This window comes from Melanostigma gelatinosum (assembly GCF_949748355.1).
Source record: "Melanostigma gelatinosum genome assembly, chromosome: 9".
Lineage (NCBI taxonomy): Eukaryota > Metazoa > Chordata > Actinopteri > Perciformes > Zoarcidae > Melanostigma > Melanostigma gelatinosum.
In genome coordinates, this window is record NC_136642.1 from 6212834 (window position 1) to 6228479 (window position 15646).

The 15646-nt window shown below is 42.6% G+C and overlaps 1 protein-coding gene across 1 annotated transcript; it reads left to right on the plus strand.

Moving 5' to 3' along the window:
- Positions 1-451: 451 nt before the first annotated feature.
- Positions 452-12696, plus strand: lsr (lipolysis stimulated lipoprotein receptor). Its single transcript, XM_079274988.1, has 10 exons — positions 452-636; positions 2038-2367; positions 3832-3951; positions 6195-6341; positions 6608-6814; positions 6961-7017; positions 8085-8201; positions 8917-9214; positions 10431-10893; positions 11528-12696. Exons 1-10 carry the CDS (start codon positions 597-599, stop codon positions 11561-11563), a joined length of 1815 nt encoding a protein of 604 aa, XP_079131114.1. The 5' UTR covers positions 452-596; the 3' UTR covers positions 11564-12696.
- The last annotated feature ends 2950 nt before the right edge of the window (positions 12697-15646 follow it).

A 15646-nucleotide genomic window follows, 5' to 3' on the forward strand; every position in this document is an offset into this window, starting at 1 on the left:
AGTGGTTCAATGTTACAAAATGTTACACAGGAACTGGCCCCTTGGTTAATCCACACCCACACACACACTATTGCCGGTTCACTCCCACGATCGCGCGCACACACACAGCCCCACAAACGGATTGAACATTAACAAACAGTGGTGCTTTGATATCGTTATCTGTGTCTGGGTCATACCAAATAGCAGAAGTAGGGGAGGTAACGTTATTTATTGGTCAAATTTCTATCTTCGTGAAGAAAAATAAGTTGACAAAGTAATCGTTTACGATTTAGAAAATTCACTCTGCTCTCATAAACTGGTTTTTGGGATCAAATGAATCCACCGTTGTCAAAAAAACAACCCGAAACCTCTGCGTTTCGCAACCGTTCGTCACCTGTCTCTGGCAGCTCACCTGTTGGTTGCGCGGCTGACGTGGGGCGTTCAGGTACTCCCCCTGGTTTACAACGTACAAAGACACAAAATGGAGCTGAAACTACCTGGCTGAGGACAAACTACCGTTACGCTCAATATTATGCAGAAGCTGAAGTTGTTTCAGTGTACTTAAGGAATTAATAATAAGATAGGTCGACTGAAACCTCGAGGAAAGAGGATTAAACATGTTGTGGACGTTAATCATCGCGGCCTTCATGGCAACAGGTAAGTTGGTCTGTTTTTTTTTTCAAACAGGGTGGGCCCTCTTCCGTGAAAAGTACGTCGATAAATGCTGCTCGAGCCTTCTTCATTCTTCATTTTTAGACACCTTTTTTGTCGTATTCATTTCGTTTAGTCACCGTTTAGTTTAGTTTGTGTACGGAATTAGTTTACTGCGAATTCCGCCTTAAATGATTACATAATAGTTTATCCAACAACATATTGACAAACTGGAGTATTTTTATTTTACTTTATACTTCTACCACATCTGAGGGAACGACTGTACTTTTTACTCCACTAACGTTACATTTGTGTGACGCTCATATTCTCACGGCCTTCTTTTGTACAGATACAAACATGGCGTGATGAAATACTTTGCTACTGTTCTACCCCGTAGAAGAAAGTACCCTTAGAAAGTACCCTTCCTGCAAACAAACCCTACAAAGAGAATGAGTGATTGCAGGGTTTTCAATCGGCAGGAATACAGGAAGTTTGAGTCAGAGCGTGCACAAAACTCTGTGGTGGGAGAAAATGTTAGAGACTTCTTCCAGTGTAACACAGTTTCACTCAACAGCTCCTCAAATACAGCCTCCCAAGTGTCATGGAGTGAAATCTACAAAAGCCTCAGAGAAGCAACAATAAGCACCGCGGTCACTTATTATTTACATAATAAGGAGGTTTTTTTCTTTCTGGGCTCGTTTACAGTTCCACTCGCTATGATTTTATGTTCTTAGACGTTATTTATATTTTATATAGCAGAAACGGTTATTCTACATGTGTGCTTTAATGTCTTCAAAATAAACTTGCAATTGCATGGTTATGAAAAATAAAAGCAATAAATGAAACGGACTCACAATGATATTGTTTTTATTTAATCACACGTGGTGCCATATTAAAGTACTATATTTTTATATGTAAAAACTCAGTTTCTTTGTTAATGTTTCTAGGAAAAGTGAGCGCTGAAAGAGGTTTATTTCGGGCCTTTACATTGTAAGATCAGCAATATGGGGAAAGTCACCTGGGTTGGAGAAAAGTCTAGTTTTGTGGCAGCAAGTGAGCACCTCCAGTAAACCGTGTTTGAAATAATCATGTATCCAAAGCCTGGTATCGGTTATTCCTCTGTTCTCAGAGAAACCTCGTGTATGCATAGCAGTCATACTTTACACGACTGTAATGGTCCGGCTGACAACCTCTGAGGTGACTCATGACACCCACACACACACACACACACACACAGTGATACTGGCAGTGTGGAAATACTGTCTGTCATTTACCACGCCCTAGGGGTACCGCAGAGTAATTACAAACCTTAAGCCAGTATTATAAAATGTGGGATTTTGATAACTATAATAATCATCATCTGCCGCTCAGCTTGGTCATTCTAAATCTCCCAATATCTCTTCCCAGAGACCACCATGGCCGTCGCGGTCCAGTGCCCCAACAAGAGGTACATCGCCATCCTCTTCCAGCCCGTCACGCTCGTCTGCAACTACCAGACGACCGCCGCTCAGCCTCCCGTTGTCACGTGGCGGTACAAATCATATTGCCGCGACCCCATCCAGGCTGCGCTCAATCCCAGCAGTGCAGAGAACATCCTGTCTCAGAACAACCCCAACTACGACCCCAACATCGAGTGTGCCGACAGCCAGAGGACGGTGCGCACAGTGGCCTCCAAGCAAGGCAATGCTGTTACCCTCGGCGCGGATTACCAGGGTCGCAAGATCAGCATCCTAAACAGTGAGTTGATCAAAACGTACACACTGAAGTCCCATTCAGATGTTGGTAAAGACTGAGGATGCCCTTTCTTTCGGTTTGATGTTAGGATGGTATTGTTAGTCGTACCACTGTTGCATAGATTCATTTTCAACAGTCAAAGATTAATTCGTCGCATAGTCATGTTGTTAATAAGCACAATGCACTCAAGAGGAACATCGAAAGAGAAGGAAGATCCTGAAAATAGTGGATTCATGATGTGTCTTTTCAGTGTCCTGCTCAAGTTCCCGTCATCTACACACAGCCGCCGGGTTGTTGTTCTGTAATGGACCCTCGCTTCTTACCCTCCGGGGTGGCGGATTAACGAGAAAACGTATTATTTAGAAGTGTGCTGACGTACTGATGATGACTGACCTCAGCTTTTAAAGCAATAGCTGTCCATTATTATAATTTATACGGCCACCATGAAAGTTAAACCACATTTGTGGCATTTCTCAATCTGTGAAGTCTGCAAGTTAAAACAGTCGCAATATCAATAAAACAAGATCAAATGAAGTAATTTGTAAAAATGCAATATCACACAAAATGAATAGAGAAAATGATACACAATGGACAAGTGATAGCGAGTACAGGTGTAAGTGAATAAGGTTAATGCATTAGCTGAGAATTAACAGTTACCAGTTAAGTTGCTGGCCTGATCTCCTTCAGGAGCTCCTTCCAAAGATTCGGGGTTTTGATGCCGAAGGCGGGATCATCCTGAGATTTTTGGATATGCTGCAGGTCCAGACGGTGACTCAGATAACGACCTGGTGCACATGTAGCTCAGTGACGTAGCTGGAGTGCCAGACTAGACGAGGAGAGGCCTTGAAAATGAGCAACAGAATAAAAGTATGATCACTTATAAGAGTCTAAAACTTTAACGTGCCAAAAAACTGCCAAATCCTCTTGTTTAGGCCCAGATTGAGTTGTGCCAGAGTTTAGTTCAGGCTCCTTTTGAGCCTGTCTGCATCTGGTGTGTTGAGGAGCATATCCCCTCCTTAACGCTGGAGCTTCACAATGAAACACTGTGCTTGACAACAAGTAGAGTCTTTGTCTAGTCCATGCAATTTGTTAGAAAGTCACCCATTTATTCATCTATTAATGAATAACTGACAAGACATTTCGGTTTCAATTTTCACTTGAAATGTGTTCCTTTTTCTTAGGAATTGACCCGGCAAAGTACCTGGTTTAACAGAGCAGTCATTAGGATCTGTACATCGTTTATCAACGCTAAATATATCAAAATGCCAATTCCATCACTGAGACCCTAATGTTACAGTTAAGGCATAGCAATGATTGGAGTTGGATGGCAGAGAGGACCCAACGTAGAAGAATACACATTGATTATTATCAGATCCCACAATTATGCGATTGTAATAGTAGTACATATTAATTCTGTAGCCACTTTAAAAGACGAGTCAAACCTGTGGATCTATTGTTTCCCCACAGATGCAGACCTGAATATCGCACAGACGGCATGGGGCGACAGCGGCGTCTACGTCTGTTCTGTGATCTCTGCCCAGGACCTTTCTGGAAACAGTGAAGACTACACGGAGCTAATTGTCCTCGGTAAGTTGCGTTCGTAGGCGTATGTGGTCAGACATTCAGACACCACTTCCTCCTTTTCTCTTTCTCTCTATGCTTCTCCTTTTTCTTCAGTTTCCCTCCTCCCATTCGTGCACATTTGACTACCCAAAAGGTTGTCAAATAAGCAAGCTTTCCAAATAAACTTGGCCTGATTTGACAAGTGACTAAAAGAAAACAACATAAGTCTTTAGAGTCTTTCATTTTAGGCCGTAAAAGTAGACCGATACCACTTTAAAGTAATTGTGGCTTTATCTTTCTTTCACAGCGAGAAAGTCAAATACTACTGACCTCCTGCCTGGCATTGACTTACTGGTTATGGAAGGTAGTACAAGCCCCTTGATGTAGCTCAGTCATGTCTTATTGTCACAGAAGAGGTGTAGGGTTAGGGTTAGCTGTAGAGGATTGGACACATTTCTTAGAAAAACACCCCGGCTGCATTGCTTCCTGATTTCTGGCACTGATCATAAGTACCCAATAACTGACAAAATATGACTCATCCTGAGAACACAAACATCCTGTTGCAGGAGATAGCGACACAATATAATAATTTGTTTATGCAACCTCAACTGTTCTGCTTGTGTTAGACTTCTATCTTTACTCTTCTCGCCCTTACACACTTGTCTACCTCTGATTCTCCGTCTTTAACGTGACTCTGCTCCCTTGAGTGACTCTCTGCAGCTGCCTGGTTGCAACAAAAGGGCATTCAGCACACAGTTCCCTGTCAGTGTACACGGCCCCAAAATGTGTTTGCACTCAAACGATAGCGTTTCCATTTTAGTCCAATAATTTAAATACCCCCCCCCTCTCTCTGTTTGCTTGTTTTTGTCTCTGCCTGAACTGACTTGCAGAGTAAAATCGTGCTTTGGCTAACGAGGACGAACCGGTTTTACCGGTTTGACAAAACCTTAAAAAAACGACCATATTTACCACTGTAGCCAGCATGCTTTGTTGGTCTGAACACTCAATAACAGAGATGATGTTGCCCTATCAGGGCTCCAGACTAACTTTGTCACTGCTACCAACTTTCTCAGTCTGTACAGAATGGTAATAATCAGCTGTGGAAAGTAACTAATACATTTATTCAAGTACTACTGCACTGAAGTACAGTTTTGATTTCTCCACCACATTTCAGAGGGAAATGAACGTACTTCTTCACTGAGTATATGAAATGCTATGCGGTCAATTAAAACAAATAGTATTAGCTCTGTTGCATCAGCTACAACATATTACAACAGTCCGATTTATATCTTATTTTAGTTATTTATAATATCTTCACTGATGCTTACTTATTTAATATTCTTGTTTTGTTTCATACTGATGCCTCTTGTTGTTGCACTCTCCTGTTTGATGCTGTAATCCTGCAACATGTCCTGCTGTGGGACTATTAAAGGATTATCTTATCGTATTAAAATGCATCTTACACGTTACTGCATCAATAATAATAATCTAGAATTATACTACGTAATAATGTAACTACTAAAGAGCCCATTTAGCTGCCTAGTAAGTACTTTTACCTTGTACTTCTTCATCATACACTTACTTTTACTGATGGAAGGTTTTGAATGCATGGCTTTTACATATAACAGTGGTTTTTTTAATACTTGGTCTTCCAGGACTGATATGAATCAATGACTACGGTTCCGTTAGCCACTTTCAGTGGCGAGTGAGTCAGAACCTCTCGCTGCCTCCCTCCCTCCCCACCAGCCTCTCTCTCATCTTCACCACCAATTCATTGTCGGACCACAGTAACGGCTAAATGGGTCAAATTGTAAAGTTTTCCAACGCCATGTACACGTGCTGTGTATCGCGACTGAACCCGCGCATATACAAACGTTTGCATATGACACGAGGGAAAGCGTTGCGTCACCGAGCAGCGAGGGCTGTGACGAGTGCGAGCTCGAGCCCTGCAGTCGCACTCGCAAGTTGACTTTTGAATCTTTGGAGGCGAGAGTGAAGATGATATGTGACACTTTTGATTGCACAACACAAACAACTGTTACTTTCTGTGTGACTGTTCTCCACATGTGTATTTTCATGCTCGAGAATATGCAACCAAAACACAACTTGATATATTGTTCTACTCCAGTGATTTATTATGTTATATATCTTTGCTGTAAATAGTTAATTATAGAAATTTCTGGACTGAAAACGATGCTTGTGGACTGATAATGTGATTATTTTATATAAATGTAACCCCCCCCCCCCCCCCCCCCCATCCCACACAGACTGGCTCCTTGTTGTTTTGGTGGTTTTTGGCTTCTTGCTGCTGCTGCTCCTGATCGGGATCTGCTGGTGCCAGTGTTGTCCACATACCTGTTGTTGCTACATCAGCTGCCCCTGCTGCCCCGAACGCTGCTGCTGCCCCAGAGCATGTGAGTACCAGATGCAAAGCCAATGACTAAGACACGTCTGTAGCGGCACCCAGTATTGCGTAACAGCAAGTAGCTGAACGTTTGGTGAGATAGCTCACTTCAGCACAAACGTGCCGTCTTCTTGAAGTACACCCATAACATTGCATTGTCCTTTGCTGTGTGTTGGCTTCTGCTCCTGCAACCGAAGACACACGAGGTGTTTTCTACCGTTCCACTTGATCTCGTGTTCTTTCCACTTTAACCAGCTGTCCTCCGTTATTTTACAGTGTACGAGGCAGGAAAAGCAGTGAAGAAAGGCGGTATGCCAATGAGTCAATATGCCCCCACCCTCTATGCTCCCAGTATGTATGCTCAGCCAGCATACGGCGGCCCGCTTAACCATCCTGGTATGCCCATGCTTCCTCTACCCAACGGATCCGGACCGCCACCTCCCCAGAATAGTTACGGCCGTGACTATGATGGCGCCAGCTCGGGTAAGAGTTCTTCTGCAGTTCAGATTGAATGTCAACGGATTAGTCACCGACTAGTTTCATAATGACGAAAAAGCAACGTTGCCTAATTTATTTAATGCAGAGTTTTGTTGAATTATTGTTTAAATGTTCTCTGTGTGTGTGCGCAGTTGGACAGGGCTCCCAGGTGCCTCTGCTGCGTGACCAAGACGGGGGAGTGGACCACAGTGAGTAAAATGAGAAGGGGAAAAAAAAAGCCCACGATAGGAATTACAGTCATTTGTAATTATAAATTGCTAAAACCTGCCCACTGAGAAATGTGTTCACAGCGGTACAGTGTGGTTTCCCACTCGTAGTATTGTTTAAGTGAGTTGCACCCATCGTTGGAAAACTCTGCTTTGTGTTTACAGAAAAGAAAAAGTGATTTCTGCAGTGTGATGATGTTTAAATATCATACTGGCCTAGGTGTATTTGTTGGTTTCCCCTTAAGATCTATACATACACACGGCATGACAAACAATCTCTTCAAAATGAACGTATTGAACACATTTCAATATATCAAATATGCAGTTTTTTGATAGTTATGAAAATGTGACGTTATTAATGACCTTTGTTGCCCCCCTGGTGTCTCGTTAACAAGGCACCAACCTTATTACAAGAAATTAGTATTATTGTGACCCATTCATCGAAAGTTTGTGCAGGAATTTTGCTCGTTTCTCTGTTCATATTAAAAGTGTTCCTGTGATAACAATATCCTGGCACATATGAGTGTAATTAGAATAGTATGATGTCTCTAGCCATTTAACGATACATGTACTATATATATTTCCTTCCTATGTGTAATGTGTATATCTCTGAGGGAGACCTGGAGTTGGTTGAAACGGGCCAAACTTAAAGTTGTTACTCATGCTTTCTCACATAAGATGTGACATATTATACGTCTTTTCTCTTGAGGATCGTATCACGTCAGTTTCAGGACTCACATTCTCCAGTTAAACTTGACTTAACATGACATCTATAATGTCTGCTAGTGGTGTTTAGGTGGTTTTTAACCTTCAGTATTTGGATGATGTAGCTTGTGAAAAACAAGGTGTGTCAGATTTAGGAGGTTACACCTGTTATTTCAGTCTCTCAGACACATTAACTCAACATTTAGGTTAATATAAGTGTCGGACTGGACTCGCAATCGGTAGATTCTCTGTGGTGAAGGACTCGGATCGAGGGCCAATCGATTCGGTGTATTTGCATGAAGCTGCCAAAGCTGAAATCTGACGTCTTCTCTTCTTCTCACCAGCTCGCAGTGGGTATCGTATCCAGGTGGACCCCGATGGGAACGCCACGCGAGCCATTTACTACATGGAGCGGGAGCTGGCCAACATGGACCCTTCCAGACCCGGCAACTACAACCGGGGTGAGTGACTGATCACTTCCTGCTCTTCTGGTCCCCGTTACTCTTCCCCAGACCACTGTGGGAGAAAATAAATCAACTTCTGGTAAAAGCTGTCGAGAGTTAAGAGGCAGCCACTTAACCTCTGCCTGTGTGCAGTTTACATTTCCTCCAAATAGTTCATTCCTTTCAGAGCGCGACTCGAAACATTGAATTATTGCCCAGCTCTACTCTCAGCCTACACAGATTCCTCTAAATAAAGAAGGGAACTTACACATTCTTAGGCAAGTTCTGATGCTTATTTTCTGTATGAGCAGATTTTGGACATTTCTTTGTGATGGACATCGGATATAACGATATCGGTCTGTCACACTGAACAATATCAACATGTGTTTCATGTCTGTGTGTTCAGATTTTATTCGGTTATGACTCCTAAGGGGGAGTACATTTTGTGACTTCATCACACCTCCTACTGTATCTTTGCCTCTCCTGCGCCCCCCTGCGGAGGCTTTGTCCTGTTTAGTGTTTAATGTCTATTTCAGACCATATCCTGTACTTTCCTGATGTGAAACTGGAAAAGATGAGTTGAATTACTGAGGAGAGTACAGTGAATATTTCATCCCTCACTTTTCTGTAACGTTAATCCTGTCAAAATGGTGATTTAGTTTGCTTATCCTACACACCATTTTATTTCCTCTGGTTTACTGACTATCTGTTCTCTGTTTCCCCCTCCCCTCAGTGGATAATATGACCGAAGTCAGTTCCCTGCACGATAGTGCGGAGGCTCGAGGCCGCGGGGGTCGTTCCCAGCCTCCACCTCTGGCCACTGTCTACGACAGGGACGAAGCCATGAGCACCATCAGCAGTGTGTCCCAGCAAGGCCACCGCCGCGACGACAACCCACGTCACGGTGGAGGGTACATGGGGGATCGCGTCCGCGCTCGCTCCATGGACAACCTCGACGACATCGGACGGCGCAACGGCCGAGATGACTACCAACCACAAAGGCGCCCGGATGAGTTCCGAGGCAGGAGAGGGTGAGCCTTATCTCCCTCGTGACCATTATCACCACCACCATTTACCAGGGGCAGCTGGGTATTATTTACCAAATGAGGCAGCTTACTGTTTAGCTTGGAGCACCAAGCTTTGACTCAAAGTATCGAAGACTGTCCACATTTTTTTTTTTTTTCATTAATTGTTTTTGGCAATCAGAGACTTCATTGGCACGACGTTCAGTGATGATTTAGACGCCATTAACATAGTCAAATGCTGCCAGCCACAATATCGAAAATATTTACCGGTATACACTTCTCACCCAACGCGGCCCGTCTCCTCCTGTGGGACTCAACTGAGCAGCTCATCGAGGGAGGATCCCCTCGTGGGACCTCTCACTGCCGCTGGTTTACCTTCACCGAGTGTGATATTTAACCCTCAGAAGATCACTTTAGAGGGACAAATCTGGCTGATGAATAACCAGATATTGCAGTCCAGACATCTGAAACACATGAGTGAGGTGGTTTTGAAACAGTGATGCACATGGTTCATCAGCAAGCACATGACTGGATTAAGATGTCCCTCTCTCTCAGTACATATACAGTCCCAACACTGTAAAAAATAATCACATATATGTTATCATCAACATGAAAACAATACCTCCCACTTCTTACATTGCATTCTATTTGACTGGGTTTTATATTACCATGCAAGTATAGTTATAGTGGGTGTGTGTATTCATTTCGAGGTTTATAGTGAGCATATAGGGCACAGAAAAGTTCCCAGTCTCATCTGTTCCACAGAGCAGCAGAGCGGTGTCTTTTGAGTTGAGTCTGTGCACAGGGTGTGGGGCTTTCCAGAAGTCACGTTGTGACTTTCTCTTTTTTTTACACTTTATATTTATAGAGGATCTGGTGATTGTCAGTCATTTCTCGATTGTGTTTCTTGAAAACTTACAGATATCATAATGCTCTGAAAATACACGTGTCGCCCTGTATAGCGTTACACTGCATGAAGTGGCCTGCAGACGTTTGACAGTGCAGCTGAAACCTCAGTAGCAGTCTAGTTAGTTGACTTGTACAAGATAAAAGCGACTGGTTTAAAGCTACACTTCAGCCATGGTTTAAACTGGAACGGAGGACACAACACTGAGGTTTAAGATCAAATGTAAACTTTACTCAGCAGCTAATGCAATAATGGCGCAACAGCCTCGTAATGTTTCTATCCCCCTTCAATGTGTGCTGCTTCCTGTCTCCTTAGCTCTGATGACGGGTGGAGCAGTAGCGCCCGCAGCGGCAACAGCCGCGATGACCGCAGGCGCCGTGAGCCCTCCCCCGATGACCGCCGGAGAGGAGATGGAGGGGGCTACGGGGGCATGCCGGGGAGACGCAGCCGCAGCCGCGACGACCTGATGGACCTGGAGAGGGATCGCCAGCATGGCGGCGACGCCAGGGGCCGGCGAGATGATTATGACGACGGCATCCTGCGAGAAGCCATGGAGAGGAAGAGGATGGGCGAGCAGCAGAGGGCGCGCAGCCGGGAGCACCTGGACAGCGAGAGCGACCGCTCAGATCGGGGGAGGGCTCCACGTGGGCCCCCACCACTTCCTCATGTCCCGCCCTCCGGAAACCCCGGTCGCCGTGATGACTACCCACCTCCTGTACCACCACCGTACAGTGACAACGAAAGTGTGTCCTCTTCAAAGAGAACCAACCTCCGCAAGGTGAGGCCCAGCAAAGCTCTGTAAATTCACTCCAACGGCACTGATGTTTCAGAGTGACTTTAAAGGATCAGCACAGTTCATCAAGGGTGTCTTTAAATATGAAGATTGAAACAGGATTTTCTTGCTGTATTCATCACTGTTAGTGATGGCCATTAAAAGATCTCTTCCTCATGCAACTCCAATATAGTGATGTACCTGATGCGCATATGAGACTTCAGCAGAATTAGTCAAATCACGAGGATATCTGCTAAAGTAACAGCTTGTATAAAAATCCCTCTTTGTGTTTCCCTGTTGAGCTGCAGTGGAGGTACAGTAACAAAAATAAGGATTTTTGTATATACGTGTGTGTGTGTGTATACATGCATGCATATCCCTAGGACCCGCTCCCGATGTAGATATTGCAAAAAAGATTCAAAATCTCAATTAGATTATTCTGCATAAATAAAGTTAAAATAACTACGAAGGGCTAATTCTAAGCTCATGAAAACGTAGCGATTCTTAGTTTCAGATGGTTATACACTAATGAAAACATAGTTATGTTGGATTCCATTTCTGCTAATTCACCCCCCAAAGTCCTTCACTATGGCCCTTTTTAAGTCTGATTCATGTTGATACGACTCCTCTTGTCTCACAGAATGGAGCTGTGAGTCGGGAGAGCCTGGTGGTGTGAAAGCAACCATGACGCGAGCAGCCTGTCCAGTGATGCAGCTGTGGACCAGTTCAAAGTGAAAGACTGTAAATAGTAGTCACACTGCTAATACGCTGTGCTGATTTTCTTTTTTTTTATTGCATAATTTACAGTAAATTTGTTAAGAGTTGATGCTGAATGTGTATGTGTACTTCTCTAAACAGTGAAGAGGTGCACAGATGAAATGTTTTGTGTCTTTTCATGTATGAAACTTTGTGGCTGCCACAAGTGCCTTTTAGAGTGTACAGAATGTTACTTGTAGATGTGAAAGTCAAGTTGTTAAATGATTCTCTGTGAAGGTGTTTACATCTTGACGAGTAAGCATGTTCTGATTGGTTTAAACTTTTATTTTTTATAGTTTCAGTTACCTTATACAGGTACTGATGTAGAGTTGTAGGGGTCGATAGATTCTTTTGGCTTTTTACTTGTTTTTATAAGAAAAAATGTTGTACATTTAAAGGAATGTGTTTTATCTTTGCTTTTAGTTGTGTCTGAGGGTGCTGAATGTATTTAGAAACCTGCTGAACCAAAGTCTTGGTTAGAATTAGTATTTTAATTCTCACATTTAATTTTTTTTATTTGTATTTTTTAAGCACAGTATTTTAGTTTTAACTCTCAGTATGTTGTACAGCCGACCAGTAATACACTCTGAAAATGCACATTTTTACTGTGAAGTGATGAAAGCTAACTTTACAATAAAAGTCTCTGTTGCATGGCCATTGAGTCCATTTCCAGAGCTTCACCACGAGATGGCCCCATCTGTCATTAAGTAGATGTGTTTCTCTGCGTCTCGGGATCGCAGCATTGCTGTTGGATGTGGAACTGCACAATTCTTAAGACTAAAATCGAATTTGTTTGCTAATGAATGACTTGGACACTGAGGAAGTTCTGATTGTTTATCATTGGAAGTTCACTACCGACTTTAGCATGTCTGTTCCTGCTTTTATTCTTTTGCCAGACCTTTGACACAACAATTTCAACAACAATAGTACGATGTTACACAATCTATGATCAGAAAACTGCAATAGATGCTTCCTCTGTGGAGCTTAAACTATAAAGTGAAACAATCTCAGCGTAAGACATCTGTGATAAATACTTTCATTAAAACAAGTGGATTCATTGAGAAGGTTTTGTATCGCATTATGTTTTCACTGTCTCCTACACTGTATGTTTTATGGACTGGCCATTCAGATTGTAGTTGCTTATAGAAGAATGTCAAATGTGATTTTACACAAAATAGCATTTTAATGTTTTAGCTAGTGATGTCTTAGATGTGACCCAGACTGTATCACTAGATTTCACCATTCGTTACCTAACGGGCAAGAATACTTCAGCCAATCCAAGTTGTTCAACTAACTCTGTCTTCAGAGCTCCCGTGATCCTCTCTTCCAGGTGTCATGATATCGGGCAGTTTGTGTGTCTTTCTCCATGGCGACCGTCTCCTTGCGTACGTCCTCCCTGCTGTCAATCAACACACACCAGTTGTCCGATACCAACGGTTGGTTACAGTGTTGGAGGTCTGTGCTGATCATGTCCACGTTTCCACACAAACGTGAGTTGCTGCAGCGGTTTTCAGCCAATAGATAAAAGTATCTGTGATTGCATTCAGACTGACCGAATGTCATAACTACTCAAGCCTATGAAAACAAATGGCAGCCATTTAAATCATGCCTGAGTTTACACAATGATACCTTGATTTGGGCATCATACACAACTCTTATTCTTTTAGACGGACACTAATAAATGTGATTTTTACATTAAACAATATTTGTTCTGCAGTTTAGAGGAAGCGGAGAGGACACACCAATTGTGTCAGTGAAACACTATTTCATTGTATTTTTTTGGGGACCCTTTTAACCCTCTGAGAGCCTCCTAATGGTCCTCAGGCCTCAGTTTAGGCACCGCAGCCTGGTGCCCTTTAAGTGCACACCTATTGAACTGCTGCCAAACAAGGCTACTAATATGAACCTTATTACAGTTCATGAGATCTATCAACTTCCTGAAAAGGAAAAAAAAAAACATTTACCTGAGTGACTGCTCCTGCACAGTAATCTGAGGAGCAACACTGGCTTCGAGTTCATCTCGAGGAGACGATGTGGAGATTTAGTGTTGCATTTCGAGACAGTTGGGAGAATCACAAGAGCCATATTTTAAAAAGAAGGATCAAAATGCAGCAGAGGCTGCGATACTTTTATAGTAACTGTGGGTCAAGTTCCAAAAATACTGGATCCTACATTTTCACACTGCTGCCAACTCTTTCACCCAAAATGTGTCATCTCCACGCCTAAAGAGTTTGGGCTTGCGATGTCAAATATAGCCTCATTTAAATTTAAAGTGGCACATTTAACAAACTCCCTTTCCACTTGCAAAACCATTTGAGTATGAAATTCATATACACTGTGCTTGCAGTATTATATAGCAGGATTTGTTTTGTGGAACCATTATCCATCCAGATGTTTTTACAGAAACAAAATGAAGAGTAACATTTGGAGCTGGTTCAGTTTGTTAGAGGCTACAATTATGTGAAATAAGTCTCTTTTAAAAATGACTGTTAGAGTAACAAACTGGAGCCACTATTGCTACGTTACCTCAAACATCTTTGGCCTTTCTGAACTACATTGTATTGTTACTCATTCGTCGACATATCGGCAGTTACCGATACTGTGAACAGCAAATATTTTCGGATATATCGGCCCACGGGATTAATAAGTATCTGGTACAGTTGAGTGACAGTGACCTTATTTTACAACGGAATATATTAGAATGTTTATGTGTATTAATACATTTCTCTGTCATTCAGTGTTGTCATACCTCATGACTTTATACGTGTTTTTTAAGTCATATTTTATATGAATATACTTTCTCTTATCACCAAGAAGTGAGGGTTATTGTGAGCTATTCCTCATATTCAGCTCAGCTCATGAGTCTCTCCCCTCAGAGATTTCCCAAAGAAAGAGGAAGAGATTAGTTTCACTGGTGAAAGCTGTCAGCAGAATGTTTCTTTTTATCACACCCACATCAGACACACCTGATGTAGCGGTAACGAATGGTGCTAATGTGAGGTTCCTCCACTGCTGTAGTGGAAACAGCTCAGGGTGTTAACGTACGTCTGCACCAGTGAACCACCAAGTTTGTCACATCCTTATTTCAGACAAGAATATCAATGTTGAATAATTCAATATTAATGTTTCCATCATGATCTCGTTCCACAATATGTCCACAAGGTAACTCTTCTATGGTTTAATTGATGGTACTAATGGTTACGGTTGATAAAAACACAATTGCAGGTGTGTGACAAGAGGATAATGCATGAAAGTCTGCCGTCTACCATCACAACCTCCACACCCTCAACCTCGCCATTGGCCAAAAGGTACTTGGCAGGTGATTGAATGAACCTTCAGTCGATCAAACTCTTTCTCCTGTCGGGAGAAAAGCGAACACATCTTTTCCATTTTCAGGTGATGCGTGATCCCAGGATTCTTTGGTGACGGCACGAGAATCTCTCTGCCGTGCAACGTAACTCTTTGATGCCTCTGTGGTAGATAAAACAAGTGCCTTCATTTTTAAATAGGCAGCCATAGATGCTAGAAAACCTTCTGCACGCTGGTGCCCCTTTTTTGTTTTTCATCGCCCCTGACTCTGAAAACAGCCTCCGCTTCATAAAACCAACAGCATTCCCTGCGTTGGCACTGAGCGTTGAGATTGCAGTGATGTTATGAAGTGCAGAGTCCTCTGTTAAAGTGAAAATGGGCTGGTTTGTCAATGTGTATGATAATCATTTTGTAGGATATTTCCAGTTTATCACAACTTTAGTCTTATTATACAAGTTTGGGCCATTTTACTCAATATAGTAATTGCTAAGATCCTGTGCAGAACTGGAGAAAAATAAGTGAAGCGGGTAGAGAACGGACAGATAAACAGACAAAGAATTATTAAAAATATTTGTCCTTCACACTTTAAAGACCGACTTCCTGGTTCGACCTTCTCCTGCTATACGCTGCCGTGCACACACACAGTTTTCTTGTGCAATGAGGGATTATTACTTTGCTTTCAGTTTTTCATCCA

What these genes read in the sequence shown, in the direction of transcription:
- lsr (XM_079274988.1), top strand. Translation starts at nt 597, where the DNA reads ATGTTGTGGACGTTAATCATCGCGGCCTTCATGGCAACAG. An exon ending in CTGCTGCTGCCCCAGAGCAT is followed by an intron (nt 6,342 to 6,607) that starts GTGAGTACCAGA and finishes GTTATTTTACAG; the next exon opens with TGTACGAGGCAGGAAAAGCA. An exon ending in AGAGAACCAACCTCCGCAAG is followed by an intron (nt 10,894 to 11,527) that starts GTGAGGCCCAGC and finishes CTTGTCTCACAG; the next exon opens with AATGGAGCTGTGAGTCGGGA.